Here is a 17171-nt window from a genome sequence, read left to right as displayed (position 1 = left end):
CGAATACATGCAAAAAAGCATCCTACATCCCACCCTCTAGGATTGGTTTTGTTTGTATGGTACATAAGCAATGTGTTGTTTTGTGTTCTCTGTTTTAGCTTTTGTAGATAGATTTACATCAGGCATGGGTTCCTGCCAGTTCTAGCCTCTTCTATAGAAGAGGTTCCATAAATCTACCGTGCCGTTTAGAACCGGTTCTAACTCCCTCCCCCTGCCTGTCCACACCACGGTTGCTCCGCTCGCAGCTCACTGATTGGCTGGCTCACCAATCACCCCGCCCACCTCTAAGAGTCCTATCTAAACTTTAAAGTCTTAAAGCTGTCAAGTTTGAACATCCCTGGGGTTTTTTTTTCCTAAAGGGTTAGTGGTGCAAGGGTCTTGTAACTTGACAGCTTTAAGACTTGCACACTTCAATGCCAGAGTTCCTGAGCCAACATGACTGGAGGAGGAATTCTGGGAGTTGAAGTTCACAAGTCTTAAAGCTGTTAAGTTTGAACACCCCTGGGTTTTTTTTCTAAAGGGTTAGGGGTGCAAGGGGCTTGTAACTTGACAGCTTTAAGACTTGCACACTTGCCAGATTTTCTGAGTCAACATTTTGGTTGCTAAGCAAGAGCGTTGTTAAGTGAGTTTCACCACATTTTACAAGTTGGCCACGCCTACCCAGTCATATGACTGCCAAGCCACTCCCACTCAGTCACATTACTGGCAAGCCACTCCCACACAGTCACATGGCCGGCAAGTCACTCCCACAAAACAGGCCACAGAAGAGGTTCTAAAAATTTTTGAAACCCACCACTGATTTACATCTACAAATGTAAATGTAGCTCCACCTTGGTGATTTCCAAACATATGGACTTCAATTTCCAGAATTCCCCTGAGAGCTAGGCGGAATTTTGGGAGTTGAAGTCCACATGTTTTAAAGTTGCTAAGGTTGAGAAACACTGATCTTCAGTAATTAAACAAGAACTTATATGAAGAAACTCAGGACAAATTTTAAAAATAAGCAGTAGTACGAATACAGGTAGTCCTCGACTTAAAACCATTCATTTAGTGACCAAAATTACAATGGCACTGAAAAAATGGACTTATGACCATTGCCACATCCCCACAGTTAGATGACCAATATTTTGATACCTGACAAGTGGCATAATTTTATGGCCGTTGCAGTGTCCTGGGGATATTTGTGATTTTCCCAGCAGGCTTCTGAAAAGCAAACTCCAGCGGGTGGGGGGAGCCAGATTTGCTTAATGACCCCATGATTCGCTTAACAACTGCAGCGATTCGCTTAAAAACTGCAACAAGAAAGGTCATCTATGGAGCAAAACTCACTTAACTACTCAGCAACGGGAATTTCTGGGCTCAGTTGTGGTCATAAGTTGAGGACTACTTGTAGCCTTTTACCCCCTTGAGCAGCCTCTTTCTATCACGGGGTTGACTTTGCTCCACGTTGTAACAAAGCAACCTTGTGTGGCTGCTGAGGGACATAATCCATGCAGTAGGGCCCTCCTAAGAAGGGGCCACATTCCACATGATATTGAAATTCAAGGCGTCCATGATCACAGTAACACACCTCAATACGACTTTTCCCAGACATGGGAGTTCGGTCACAGGACCCCAGCAGATCATCATCGTACTTGTTGTCTTCATCCCAGACTTGTATTCGGAGCCGGCTGGCTTCTCCCAAGCCCTGGACCTTCCCCAGATCCAAATGGGCCATCCATACTGGGTTGTTATTATTCCACACAGTTGATGTCCGGCTCTCAACCCCATTGAAGAATACCTTGACGAAAGCATCCGTGCTTGTGAAGTAGTCTCCCCAGAGATCATAGGCACGTCGAATCGTCACGGTTAGCTTGCTCTGGCCTCGCTCCCGGGCGCAGCACATGGAGTTAGTGGTGCCGTCACTGGGACATATGCAGGAGCAGGGATCTCGGACGCTGCGTTGGGAGCCGGGAGGACAAGGCTGGGTGCAGTTCCTCCAAACGGCCCTTTGTCTGATGTACTCGCTCACCGCCTGCTGCAAACTGTTTCGCTTTGGGTGATCCTTAGGCAGCAAGCTATGGATAGGCTTCAGGGAGTAAGAGAGAAGCGCAGGCATAGATTTGAGGCTTTCCATCCACTGCTTAAACATTTCAGAGTTCTGTTCGTTTGAAAAGAGCAAGTCAGTGTGTTGGTCCCCTCCGACTACCTCAGTATGTCTCTCATCGTAGGTCTGGTGGAAGCTTCCTTTAAAACTCTTCTTCTTCTTCAGCTCTTCACATGCCTTGTAGGCCGCACTGAGGCTCCCTTGGTCACCTCCGATGTTGGCCGAGGCCTCCAGGCTTAGGCAGTCCTTGACTTCATCAGCAGAAGCGCCGTCCAAAGCTGTCTCACAGACCCGCAAGGCTGTCACATCCCTCAAGCGGCCCCCCAAGTGCAGATGATCGATGAAATGGGTCCCGTAGATGCTGATGAACTGCTGATATTCTGGAACGGAGTTGGGACGGTACTTGTCAGGGAGATTGTGAACGTAGCGCTTGAAATATCTGGAGGGAATGTATTGGTTGATACGGAAGCTGCAAAGGAAACAGAAGACCACACAGGTAGGGTAACAGAGCTGGCGGGCCTTCGGATCAAATCATAAAGGAGTGGTTTGGTATAAAAGGGTAGGAATCTTGCAAAATTGGTGAGTAACTAAATCAGGGCTTCTCAACGGGATAACTTTTAAGATGTCTGGACTTCAACTCCCGGAAATCCCCAGCCAGCAAACTGCCTAGGAAATTCTGGGAGTTGTAGTCCAGAGATCTTAAAGTTGCTTAGATTGACATTAATTTAGGTAACGAGATGTTTCCCATAGCTATTATCAACAGCTGAATTGCCTAGAAAGGTGATTCAGTTTCTAGAGGATTTTTCTAACAACCAGAGAAGGACATGTCCTCCATGAATTTGTTAAGTCCTTAAAATGGGGGAACTCTCACATCTTGTCCTTCTCAACTTTTCATATGAGCCGGCAGTGTGCAGCAGCTGCCAAAAAAGCCAACACAGTTCTAGGATGCATAAACAGAGGGATAGAATCAAGATCATGTGACGTGTTAATACCACTTTATAATGCTTTGCTAAGGCCACACTTGGAATACTAAGTCCAGTTTTGGTCGCCGCGATGTAGAAAAGATGTGGATACTCTAAAAAGAGTACAGAGAAGAGCAACAAAGATGATTAGGGGACTGGAGACTAAAACATATAAAGAATGGTTGCTGGATTTGGGTATGTCTAGTTTATTGAAAAGAAGGACTAGGGGAGACATGATAGCAGTGTTCCAATATCTCAGGGGCTGCCACAAAGAAGAGGGAGTCAGGCTATTCTCCAAAGCACCTGAAAGCAGGAAAAGAAGCAATGGATGGAAACTAATTAAGAAGAGAAGTAACTTAGAACTCTGACAGTTTGAACAATTAATCAGTGGAACAACTTGCCTCCAGAAGTTGTGAATGCTCCAACACAAGACGTTTTTAAGAAGATGTTGGATAACCATTTGTCTGAAGTGTTGCGTAGGGCACAGGTGGATTCTGGCAGTCATTACTGCCGGTTTGTTTATGGGTGCTTTGTGCGCGCTGTGCGTGCATGCGCAAAGCAATAAAATTTACTCTGTGCATGCATAGAAGCAAAAAACAAGATGATGGTGCCTACTGCGACACCGGCAAAATTGGTTTTGTAGCGTAGCAGGCCTGGGCCCCTCCTGGTTCTACAGGTACTGTAGGTTCAGCCGAACCGATTCGAACCTGTAAGAACCCACCACTGGTGTAGGGTTTCCTGCCTAAGCAAGAACTTGGACTAGAAGGCCTCCAAGGTCCCTTCCAACTCTGTTATTCTATTCTATTCAACTCCTTATATTGGTTTTGTTCAGTTTGTATAGATCAGTGGTTCCCAAACTTGGCAACTTTAAGACTTGTGGACTTCAACTCCCAGAATTCTCCAGCCAGCAGAGCTTTCTGTGAATCGGCTTTCTGTAATTTAATTTTTATTTCAATTTTTCGATCTTTTTCGTCGCGTTGTGATGACGTCACATACGTGCTTTCGTCGACCGCGATTTTGTGGAACGCGGTTTTGACGGGTCACGGAATAATATATGATGACACACAGAAAGAAGATATTTATCTATACCAGTGGTTCCCAAACCTGGCAACTTTAAGACTTGTGGACTTCAACTCCCAGAATTCTCCAGCCAACTGAGTTAGAGAGAGCTAGTTAGGGAGACTAACAAGAGAATGCCATGACTTCAGAAAACTTAACCTGGGAGTTGACAGGAAGTTCTTCAGCTGGACAGATGTGGGGGGGGGGCTCTCAAGAGCCTCACATGAACCATGTCTGACAAACCAATTCCAAGGTCCGTTTGAACCAGAAACACCCCCCGGTAAGGGGGGGGCGAAGAGGACAGCATCTCATCAGACCCAGGGAGAGGCAACAGATCCCTCGCAGGTCGGAGATTTGTCTTTTGAATTGGAGTCGGGGTGACAGCCTATAAATATGGCTGACAAAATGCTGAACTTCTTTTCAAAGCAAACGGAACAGGAGGGTTGGAAGAGATGAAAGGCTGGTAAGATAATTTACCTAACCCACAGCCATAAATCAAACCTGGAAAAGTCAAGGAAATCTTGAGAACATAAATAATATTGATGGTCAGATTGGGGACTTTGAAAGAAAGAAAGAAAGAAAGAAAGAAAGAAAGAAAGAAAGAAAGAAAGAAAGAAAGAAAGAAAGAAAGAAAGAAAGATAGATAAAATGGAGGGTTAAAACACCAGCCCCCCAAAAGTTATTTACTCAAAACAATTTTGGACAGAAAGGAGAAAGCAGAGAAATGATAAATCCACTCAAATATAAACTTTAAACTTGGTTTTGGATTTGAAAAGAAACCAAACACTTTGAAAGATTTATTCTGCTTGAACTTCTTCCAATTGATAAATCTTAACTCAAAAAAAAGACGAAGAAGAAGAAGCACTTCTTCTTACTGAAAACTGATAACCTAACTTTGACTGTGTGGAAGTTTTAATTAACCAATTGCCATAAATCAGAACTTTGAAAAGTAGGACTCTTCCGGTTTGAATTTAAAGTGGTCCAGAATCTTGAAATAAGATTTGTATAACTAACTGCAATTTTGGATCTGGACATTAAGGTAGAACAAAAGACTAAGATGGCCACAATCATTTTCCCCCACAGCAATTGAAGCAGATAAACTTAAGATGGAACAGAACTCTGAAATAAGAACTGCATAACTGTATAATTAACTGTAATTTTGGAACTAGATATCATGGAAAACTGGGAATTTGAAGAACTATGTGAAATTTTAAAAAATATACATAAATCAGTAAAATCAAGCCTAATTAGAATTTTGAATCCAGAGAAGCAGATAGCTATAGAAGAACTCAAAGAAGAAGTGGGGGGGGGGGCAAGGGATAGAAGCAGAGGGAAATAAAAAACAGACAAAAAACTCCTTTGGTCCCAGCAATGGTGTAGAGAAAATTGTGAAAAGGGGAGATGTCCCAGCAAAAGGGAAAGGAAAGCTGACAAAAGTGGTCTTGGAGGCTGTTAGTGGCATAGGGAAAATTGAAGCAGGAGGTTATGCCCCAACAAAGAGGAATATAAATTATTCTTTTGGTCACCTGGGGGAATTTGAAGGGAGTGGATGTGTCAAAATAAAGAAAAGGGAGAAGAGAAGTGGGACAAAAAACTTACCAGGAAAAAACCAGATAATTAGAAACTACTATATGGGAAAATATAAACTTAAGAAAAGGGCTTTATTCCTAAATATAATAATAAAATGGAGATAATAATTAGTTGAACGAAATAATGGAAAGATAACTAAATAAAAGTTAAAATATATGGAATATGGATAAATATGAAACTGATATGGGGAGCTTGTAAAGCAGAAGTTTGTGATTTACCTTTTTAACATGATAATAAAATTGAGTTGCAAATTGAGTGAATATGACAATAGAAGGACAACTAAACATGGGTCAAAATCTATGAAACATGGACATATATAGAACCTTTAAGATGATGAACAAAGTGAGATGTTTACCACTTGTTACTTTATATAATACATTAAGGGAAGTGTAATGAATACTGAAGAGCAAAAATTGTCATCTAGAGATAATTAAGAGTAATCAAATCCAAGGTATAGAAAAATGGAAGGGAACATGAAATATACCTACAATAGGAAACTATTGTGATAAAAAGACAGAATCACAAATTGGGGGCATGTAAGGATGTACAACTATATAAAGATAATGATGAAAATAGCTAGGAATTGTAACCAGGACTACAGCTCAACTAAAATTAGGTTGCGGGGGGAGGTTTAAAGCACAATGACTATATATGTATACTTTTCTGTTATACCACCTTTTTTACTAAAAAGGAGTAGAAAAATTAAATATGTATATTGAAAAATAATTATAAATACCATCAACATAAAAGGGAGCTCGCTCAGAAGCTGAAATACACCAAGTAAATGAGATTAAGAATGGGAAGTAGAGGAGAAAGGGAAGGGAAGAAGAGAGGGATAGGGGAGAAGGCAGGAGGGGGAAAGAAGAGGGGAGAAATGGGGAATGGAAAGGAGAGGGAGGAGAAGGAGAGAGGAAGGGGAAGTAGAGAAGAAAAGGGTGACAGAGGGAAGAAAGGAGGTAGGGAGGGGGAGGAGAAAGGGAGAAGAAAGTGATGGATAAGGTACAAATATGGTGTATGGAGAGCAGAAGAGCCAATAATTGGTTTTTGGGAGTTGTAGGTAAGATGAATTGATGTAATCATTTAATAATATAATATGATGTTGGTTATGTAATAGTATGCATGTGATTAGATGTTATGAAAATGGAAAAATAAAAAACTTTAATTAAAAAAAAACTGAATGATTGAGAGTCTTTATTGACATATTGCAATTGCCATGACTCAAACTTCGGATATATTTGAACCAATTCACACATGTTCCTTTTCCCCGATTTCTCTTTTAGTATTTTTCATCTTTTGTACTGAAGGTGTACAGGTAGTCCTCGACTTACAACAGTTTATTTAGTGACCATTCAAAGTTACAGCGGTACTGAAAAAATGACTTATGGCCATTTTTCACACTTAAGACTGTTGCCGCTTCCCCATGGGGATGTGATTTACATTAGGATGCTTGGCAACTGACTCACATTTACGGCGCTTGCAGTATCCTATGGTCATGTGATCCCCTTTTGCAACCTTCTGACAAGCAAAGTTAATGAGGAAACCAGATTCACTTAACAACCATGTTACTAATTTAACAACTGCAGTGATCCACTTAACAAATGTGGCAAGAAAAGTCGTAAAATGAGGATTATACATAATTGAAAATAGTGATTTACAAATATAAATAGTTGGTAAAAAAAATTATATTGTAAAAATATTCAGAATGGGATAAGTGATTATATAAAGGTATATTGTTATTAAGCAGACAATCAAGAATGTAAGGGAATTAGGTTTATTGAAAAGAAAGAAATATTAATTGTAATTGAATATATGTTGTACAATGAAAGTGAGGTATCTAGTTATATTAGACAGAAAATCTGTGATTGTATATATAATTGAGAATATGGATGCAAAAATACTTGTAACCAAATGACATGCTGTATGTAATGGATGAGAATTTTTTTATGTTTTTTTTTTATGTTTAAAATTTTTAAAGAATTGCAAAAAAAAAAGTCATAAAATGGGGCGAAATTCATTTAACTAATTTTTCAGTCTGCAACATAAATTTTGGGCTCAATTGTGGTCAGAAGTTGAGGATTACCTATATTACTTTTTAAGGCTGCCCTGGAAATCGGTGCTGTAGGAAAAGCAGCATAATTATTTTTTCAATAAATAAATGGAAGCCAGCATTACAATGGGACACTGCAGTTGGGAGGGAGGAAAATACTGTTGACTCAGTCTTTCACCTCTGATGGAAATCATGACTCATTTCCATCTGGTGGTGGGACTACGGGTAAGCAAATTACGTTATTAATTAATACTAATAACCATCCAGGACTTAGTAGGTGGAAACATCTAGCTGACTCATGCCTGGTTAATACAGTTAGTCCTTGACCTATGACCACAGTTGAGCTCAAAATTTCTGTTGTTAAGTGAGACATTTGCTAAGTGAGTTTTGCCCCATTTTACGATCTTCCTTGCCACGGTTGTTAAGTGAATCATTGCAGTTGATAATTATTATCCCAGTTGTTAAGTGAATTGAACTTCCCCATTGATTTTACTTGTCAAAGGTCGCAAAAAGTGATCATATGAGCCCAGGACACAGAAACGGTCATAAATATTGTTGCCAAGCGTCCAAATTTTGATCATATAATCAGGGAGATACTACAAAGGTCATAACTATGAAAGTCAGTTATAAGTCACATCTTTCAGTGCCGTTGTAACTTTGAACAGTCACTAAATGACCTGTTATAAGTCGAGGACTTATAACAGTTGGATAGGAATTTCAGAACTGCTGGTTGGATTAAGGCAATGTTTTTCAAACTTGGCAACTTCAAGATGCTTGGACTTCAACTTCAAGAATTCCTCAGCCAACATGGCCTGCTGGGAAATTCTGAAAGTTGAAGTTCATTTAAGTGAGATGATTACTTTTCATAATTACAACTACAGCATTCTCACAGGCACTTGATCAAAACTCGGACCCTTGGCAACTGATTCATATTTATGACCGTTCCTGTGCCCCGGGCTCATATGATCGCCTTTTGCAACCTTCCAACAAGCCAAGTCAATGAGGAAACCAGATTCACTTAAACAAGTGATACTAATTTAACAACTGAAGGGATTCACTTACCGGCTGTGGAAGGAAAGGTCGTAAAATGAGTCAAAACTCACTTAACCACTGTCTCACTTAGCAACATAAATTTGGGGGTCAGTCGTGGTCGGAAGTCAAGAACTACCTGTTACCTATCAGGCAAGAAATCTAGACTTACACACTTCCTTTATACCACACTTAGAATACTGCATCCAGTTTTGGCCATACTTGGAATACTGCATCCAGTTTTGGTCGCCATGATGTAAAAAAGATGTGGAGATCAGAATGTAAGAAAAAATGCAGAGAAGAACAACAAAGATGATTAGGGGACTTGAGGCTAAAACATATGAAGAACGGTTGCAGGAACTGGGTATGTCTACTTTAATGAAAAGAAGGACTAGGGGAGACATGATGGCAGTGTTCCAATATCTCAGGGGTTGCCACAAAGAAGAGGGAGTCAAGCTATTCTCCAAAGCACCTGAGGGTAGGACAAGAAGCAATGGGTGGAAACTAATCAAGGAGGGAAGCAACTTAGAACTGAGGAGAAATTTCCTGACAGTTAAAACAATTAATCAGTGGAACAGAAATTGCCTCCAGAGGTTGTGAATGCTCCAACACTGGAAGTCTTTAAGAAGATGTTGGATAGCCATTTGTCTGAAACGGTGTAGGGTTTTCTGTCTAGGGGGTTGGACTAGAAGACCTCAAAGGTCTCAATTCTTTTATTCCATTCTATTCTATTCCTCATAAGTTGCCCTCAAAACATTTGCCATACAAATGGATGATTGTAGTAAAGCCCTTGAGGATTTCCCAGCCATTATCCCTCACCCAGGCTTCCCTTCACCTGTAATAAGAGCAGGAGACCTCATGAGTTGTAAAAGTGTACTTGTCTTGGTGATTCTTCTGCATGGTGAAGTCCGCCACCGCGGAGTGACTTCCAGCCAATTCCACCTGTACCTTTGCCTCAGGTTTCGGCTGCACATCGAGTCCAACTTTCCAGTCATTCTGCACATCAGATGCTGCGGCATGAAGCATATCAATGGCCGAGTTTTGTATGGAAGTGTGAACTTTCTTCTGACAAGTCGATTTGGCTGTCCAGTCAATGGCCACCAAGGGAAGCCTCTGAAGAGGGCTGTCCTGCAGGAAAGGGTTACGGCACAGGGTGCAAGTGCCATCAGCTTTCTGCCACTGGCTCAGATCCAACACCTTGGACTTCTTCTCCAGCGTGGTGATGTCAAAGCCTTGTCCAGCCAAGCTGTAGCCAGGCACAAAGCCCCTTTCCTCATCACATTCATCAGCTGTGCTGACATGGCAATAGGGAGAGACGCCGATCAAGAAAAGAAGGAGGAAGAGAAGCTGTAGGGTGAAGTCACCCAAGATGGACTTGGCTCTCAGCATGGTTGATGATCCTACATGGGAAAGAAGAACAGACTGTGAATTCCAGAAGCTTCATTAAAAATGAGATTTCAAAGTGGAGCAGCATCCATCAGCTATAACATTGGGTGAAAAAGACATGTAATTAGTTTAAATATCCCCCCCCTCTCTCTGCCCCATACATGGTGTGAAGTGCCCACTGTTTTCAAAAGGGCCAGAGGAGCTCTTAATAATTATTAGGCATTTAAAGCAGGAGTTCCCAATCTTAGCCACTTTAAGACCTGTGGAGTTCAACTTCTAGAATTCCCCAGCCAGGAATTGAAGTCCATGCATCTTAAAATGGCCAAGTTTCAGAACTCCTAGTCTAAGCATCTAATTTCAACCAAATGCAACCAGAACAAAACATCTAAGTTCAGTCTAAATCAGTGAACTTCTCAATTTCGTCAGCTTTAAGAGATGTGGACTTCCACTCCCAGAATCTGTAAGTACTATGGGAATCCCAGAACCCCGGTACTATGAATCGCACAGTACTACAGTACTATGCTGTACTCCCAGCATAGTACTGACTTCTTCAGCTTCAACCTCAATAATACTCAGGCAAACAATTGATACAAACTCAAGGTAAACTGCTCCAAACTCTATTGCAGAAAATACGACTTCAGCAACCGAGTGCCTGGAATGCTCTACCTGACTCCGTTGTTACAGCCTCAAACCCTCACAGCTTTAACCTTCAACTGTCTACCGTGAGCCTCACCCCAGGTCCATAAAGGGGACGTGCATAAGTGCACCAGTGTGCCTTCCGTCCCTACCTTACTGTCCCCATTTATTTGTAGTCATTTCCTTTGTTCGTGTCCATGTTTATATCTATTATTTTGTACATGTTTGACAAACTAAATAAAATAAAATAAATAAATACATAAATTCCTCAGCCAGCATGCAGTTGCTTCCTCACAACCACTTTTCAAACCAGGTATATCCAGTAGTTTTAAATCTGAACTTTGCACATTTGGAAAAAATTGCATATCAAGCCCGTAAGAGAGAAGACCCAGAGAATTCAAAACCTCTGGAAATGACATCACTAAACTAAGGATACTTGGATACTCACACAAAGGAAATCTAAGCTACTGAGTCAATCATAACATTATGGAATGTAAGGATTTGAGTGGATCTTGGAGATCAATTTTCTCAACCTCAGCTGCTCTGAAATATCTGGACTTCAACTCCCAGAATTACTTAGGCAGCATTGTAGGAAGAAAAATCTTGCCCGGTTCCAAGCCAAAAGAAAGACACTGGAAATAAAATGGAGGCTGGCTGTTTGCAAAGAAGGTCTCTGTTTATTTGGATGCCAGAAACTCCAGTGACAACAGCAATGTTTCTGTGGTGGCTGACAAAATGGCGGAGTGAGTGGATGGATCTTTATAGGATTCTGGTGTTTTGTGATTGAGATGCTTCAGGGGGTTGTGCAATGTAGTGAGCCTTGTGTCTTTTGCTATTCCTGTGGTGGTGGGTTAATCCTATTATGTTCTAAATGTCATGTCCTGTCCTTAGAATTTGGGTGGGGGAATGTAAATTCTTAATCCCATCAGCTCCAGCCTTCCTTTTGTGGGATCTGTGGTTGAAGGCATTTTGTTTATGAACAGGCTGGCCTGGGTTTCTTAATGGGCACAAAATGACCCTCTCTAATGACTTCCGTAGCCTGTTTGAGGCTACGGGGATGCTTTCTGCCTTTGTTAAGATTTTTCTCCATTTCTCCCTTGGGGAAATATAATATTCTGCCTCTTTTAATATTCCCCAAAATATTTCATTCTCTAGGAGGGGAGCAGGGGGCTTCCCCCAGCATGCTAAGGAAGTGAAGTCTACAGATTCAAAAATAGTTGAGTTTGGGAAATAATGATCTAGCCCAGGGGTCTCCAAACTTTGCTGATTTAAGACTTGTGGACTTCAACTGCCAGAATTCCCCAGCCAACCATGCGGAACTTGTGGACTTCAACTGCCAGAATTCCCCAGCCAACCATGTAGAAGTCACAAGTTTTAAAGTTGCCAAGTTTAGATACCCCTAAAGTCTAACCTCCTGCTCAGTGTAGGAATCTTCTATTACAGTAATTCTAACAGATCCACTCTCCATTTAAGCATGCTGAAAAAGTTAGAGCTTCAAGCTGTTTTTAGCAGTCTTTCTGCAACTAGAACACACAAGCTTTTCTGTTCCACATTCAGTGTGTCAGCCAGAGCAAAAACCTTGGCAGGGCACGCCCCATTTTTATTCTCCTTTTAAAGTATTATTGATATCCAAGATATCCGAAGTTTTATACACCAATTTTATTTGCACATTCTTTGCCTGCAGAATTTTTGCCCATAAAATCTGGGGGGGGGGGAATCCCATCATACCCACACACGGGTCATCTCCCACCCTTAAAATTCTTTTTAAAACATAAAAGAAGCCATATACAATGTATGGGGTAAACTGAACAACTAGATATGCTCGTAAGCACCATTAAAGGGAAGAATAAGTACCTGCTGTAAAACTTCAGCCCATTAAAGATGAAGTGATCCATACTGATCTTGACATACTTATTATTTTAAGATAAATATTGCCTTTTATGCAAGACCTCTTTGTGGCACATCTAGGATTTCCTCCTATTTTTCTCTGCAACAGCCCTGCCAGATAAGCTAGGCTAAAAGAAAATAATTGGTCCCCTGTTATCCAGGTTTAGGATCCATGGTTGAAGATGGACTAGAACATTCTTCCTAATCTAGCATCTTAACCAGCATGGCAGGTCTCAATGTGGCTGGGAAAGAAGACCTATTTTTACATGCAGTTTGGCAGATAGAATAGGGTTTTTTTTTCACATCAGGAGTGCCAAGAAATCACCCCAAAATTTCTTCAAATCAACCTGTTGTTTAAGGCACAGCTTCAGAAAGCTAGCAAAAGAATTCAGCCCCTCAGCGAGAGTGGATGTTTGCTAAAAACCATCCTCATTCCCAAACTGGTTTCTGCCCATCTCAATTCGAGCAAAATATTAGAATAAATCAACAGTTCTGCTGATTGCAATGTTACTTCCATACTCCCCCCCCCCCATTCTAAATAGGAATTTAAGCATAAATATCTCTTCATAAATACATACCTTAGCAGTAGAAGGAGAAACACATGTACCCACACCCTCTGAAATCTATCTGGCCGTGACAGGATATCACAGTCAAGAAAACTGAAAAAGAAACTCAGATTTTCTATGACACATGGTTGAAAGATGATAAGCCGAGTGGGGAATATGACTATGAGGTTTGTACACAACCTCCCCAGGGCGACAACAAAATTCACACCTCAGCTTGCCTTTTGCCCACCAATGAACTTGTTTATTCATTTTTTACTCCAAAGAAATGAGTTTACACATTGTTCCCTCACATGTTTGTTATCTTCACCACAAGAAAGGCTGAGAGAAAAAGGTTTTAGGTGGGGGTGTGGTGGTGGGGGGGCGTTGAAACCTGGTCTGGGAACAAGTTTTGTTTCTTGCTTGTCCTGAGTCACCATGTACAAACCTGTTTCGAAAAGATAACCTAAACCAAAAGCAGAGTTGTTTGCAGGATATCCTGGAAACAACACTTACATGTAAATTTTAAAATAAAGCTGAGACACATTAATATGTAATATAAGTAATGAGCTCATTTGCAATATCAAAAAAAAGTGCAATTTTGAAAATTTTGTGAGGCCCTGCAAATTGCAAGACCTTAACTGTAGCTTGTTTAATTTATGGCTAAATCTACAACTGGTCACAGCATCTAGAAGGAATGATACCTATGAATCCTTTAAATAGAATTTGCCCAGGATTAATCTCTGTGTGCTTAGGGACACCTGAGTAGTGCTCCTGGTTCCTGTAATGTGTAATTTTTCCTCTGGAAGTCCGTTCCTACTCCCACACCATTCAAAGGGTGTTCCATCCCAAATCGTGTAGCTAAAAGTTTGTAGAGATTCTCAGTCATCCAGCTCATGGTTGTCCCAAAAGTGGTTTTTCAGGAGGGAACTAGATTTTCTTATTTGTTTGTTTTTTGAAGACGTTTTGCTTCTCTGTATGTCTGTATATCTCTATCTCTATCTCTATCTCTATCTCTATCTCTATCTATCTATCTATCTATCTATCTATCTATCTATCTATGTGTGTCTGTGTGTGTTATATTTGTGCTGATAAATATATGTGACACTAAATACATACATACATACATACATACATACATACATACATATATATATATATATATATATATATATATATATATAGTGTCACAACCCCTGGTAAGCACAGGTTTGAATCCCAGTAAGGGTATGGCTAGCTAATGAGAGCTAAATAGCTTGAAATAGATCTATACTAGTCTCCCTTTATTTGTTTATCAGCACAAATAAAAAAACAAAAAAAACACAAATATAACAAAGGCAACAGTAAAAATATTGGGTTTCTGTCATGATGGACTCTTGTGACGAGCTGATTGACAGATGATGGAAGCAGTTAGCTTCCTCCCATAATTGGGGCTTACCAGGGGTTGTGACTCTAAATATGTATGTATGTATGTATGTATGTATGTATGTATGTATGTATGTATAGTTGTATTAGTGATACAACAACAACAAAATGTAACAAAAAGGCAACAGTAAAAATATTGGGTTTCTGCCTGGATGGTCTCTTGTGATGAGCCGAAGGACAGAGAATGGAAGTAGTGATCTTCCTCCCACATTTGGGCATACCGGGGGTTGTAAAAATCATGTATGTGTGTGTGTGTGTGTGTGTGTGTGTGTGTGTGTGTGTATGTATGTATGTATGTATGTATGTGTATATATATATATATACTTAAAGTCACAACCCCTGGTATGCCCAAATATGGGAGGAAGGTCACACTTCCATTCTCTGTCTTCGGCTCGTCATAAGAGACCATTCAGACAGAAACCCAATATTTTGAGCTTCCTGTGGGAGGAGCCTGTCGCCGAGGAGCTCAACGGAGCCCCTCTTAAAGTTCTGGTCTGTATATCTAATTAAGATCAATAGATATCATCCCTTTCTGGCAGAAAGGGACAGGCAGAAGCTCAGGTGTTAGGATTTATTCGTAGTTCACAGCCCTCTTCTTTTTTTGGGGGGCTGCGAACAGAGAAATGGATCCAGCGTAACTGAGCTCTTATCTCCAACCAGTTCTTTGCAGCTGCCTTTTTGCAGCCCTAGACAGCCGACTCCCGCACTCAGGACAATGATAAATTGTTTTTAAGATAATACGAGCGGGTCGCACTTCTGTGATGTGTTGTTTTTTTTTAACTATCTAAACACCAGCCTTGTTTTTCCTTTGAACTTCTCTGCGCAATTGGGATACAAAATGGCGTTTTTACTGTGTTGGTGATTGATGACGTAATTAACTGGCTTTATTTCCCCGGAGACCGCTACTCATTAATGAGCAAAATCTACAAATAATTTATTGAAAACTGGCCAGCTGAAGACACTGTTTATCTGTCTATTCTCAGATTTTATCTATAATGTCTCCCAGGTCTAAACAGGCAAAAAAATCCTCCCCCCTCGTGCTTAAAGAACTTGCTACCAAATCGCTGCCTTTGTCTCCTACGCCATCTACTGGAGATTTCTTGACACAGGAGCTTCTCTTTCAAATAATTAATGACTTTAGAAAAGAAATTCAAGAATTTGTGTTGGATTTATGCGATAAAATACATACCAAAATTGCCCAGATAAATGCGAATACGTTTGAAGTCACGTCTACTTTAACAGATTATGTTGAAGAAATGGAGACGAAATTGGAAACTTTGGAGAGGGCCAATTTTAATTTGACTTCTAATATTCAAGCTTTACAACAAGAGATTATTAATAATCAAACACAACTTACAATGATAAATTATAATACAAAGGCGTTTGCAATAAGAGTCAGAGGGCTGCCTGAAAAGAAAGGAGAAAATTTGAAACAGACTTTTGTAGAAGCTTTCAACCAAGTGGTGGGAGGCCCAGGACTTAATTTTGATTGGAATATTCGAAAAATCTATCGCCAAAATTCGCATGTAGCAGAGCAACGACAGCTTCCAAGAGACATAATTATATATTTTTTCACAAGAGAATCCAGAAATGCGATCTCACAAAAGCTTTATAATAGCAGGCTTCGAATCGATGGCCACGATTTGTTCGTCTTTAAAGATATCCCGCTTCAGATGCTGCAAGCAAGGAGAAGTTATACTTTTTTAACCCAAGAACTTAGAAATCGTCAAATAAAGTATAAATGGGAAGCTCCAGTTGGAATCACAGTTACATTTGAAAATCAAAGATTCCGTATTAATTCTGTTTCGGAAGCTCAGGACTTTTATTATAAAACTCTGAAGGCGGGGCTTCTTGACTCACTCGGAAACGCGGAAGGAAAAGGTGAAGGAAAGACAAGCAGCAAGTCACTTGGCTACAAGAAGGAGGGAGTTGTTCTCCCCCTACTGGAGAGGCAGAAGAGCGGAAACTGAGGATTCAGTTATATCTTCAAAGCAGCGGGACACGTGGTTATAAGGCAGAGGGTTGCCTTTTCTTTCCGGAAGGACAGAAGAGTAAAGAATATAGACCCAGCGACGTCTTTGAAATACTTTCTAAGCTTTTGGACTGATTAAAACTTTAGGATTTCTGTTTGGTATGAAATGGTAAAGCTGTGTACTGATACGGGACTTTTACAAGACTTATTTGAATTTCAATACAAACTGTGCATGAAATGTTTTCTGTGAGGAAAGCGGGGACTAAGATTTATTTGAATTGCGGTTTGGGATGAATGGAGTGTGGGGCAGAAAGGAAGGTGGAGCGGGATATTGATGAAGGGATCTTGGGATTGAACGAACTGGTATGAATTTGGGGCATATATTTTACGAATTTACATGTTTGAAGTATAATATAAAAAGCTCAGGATTTTAAAGTGAAGAGCGAGATCCTAATCTTATGCAACTTGGGCTTGGGAGGAATGGAGACGTGAAACGAAGGATAGGAAGATGAGTAGCGAAACTATGAAGATAAATTGATTTTTGTATAAA

The 17171-nt window shown here is 40.5% G+C and overlaps 1 protein-coding gene across 1 annotated transcript; it reads right to left on the bottom strand.

Annotated features, from left to right (window-relative positions):
• Nucleotides 1-1033: 1033 nt before the first annotated feature.
• On the bottom strand, nucleotides 1034-10162 carry LOC116521621 (perforin-1-like). The gene is made up of 2 exons (XM_032236279.1): nucleotides 9609-10162; nucleotides 1034-2555 (listed from the first exon to the last, which is right to left on the bottom strand). Exons 1-2 carry the CDS (start codon nucleotides 10160-10162, stop codon nucleotides 1424-1426), a joined length of 1686 nt encoding a protein of 561 aa, XP_032092170.1. The 3' UTR covers nucleotides 1034-1423.
• Nucleotides 10163-17171: the final 7009 nt, after the last annotated feature.

The sequence above is a fragment of the Thamnophis elegans genome, chromosome Z, assembly GCF_009769535.1.
Source record: "Thamnophis elegans isolate rThaEle1 chromosome Z, rThaEle1.pri, whole genome shotgun sequence".
Lineage (NCBI taxonomy): Eukaryota > Metazoa > Chordata > Lepidosauria > Squamata > Colubridae > Thamnophis > Thamnophis elegans.
This window is presented reverse-complemented; position numbering and strand designations above follow the sequence as displayed.

What these genes read in the sequence shown, in the direction of transcription:
- LOC116521621 (XM_032236279.1), bottom strand. Translation starts at nt 10,162, where the DNA reads ATGCTGAGAGCCAAGTCCATCTTGGGTGACTTCACCCTACAGCTTCTC. An exon ending in GTCTCCTGCTCTTATTACAG is followed by an intron (nt 2,556 to 9,608) that starts GTGAAGGGAAGC and finishes TTTCCTTTGCAG; the next exon opens with CTTCCGTATCAACCAATACA.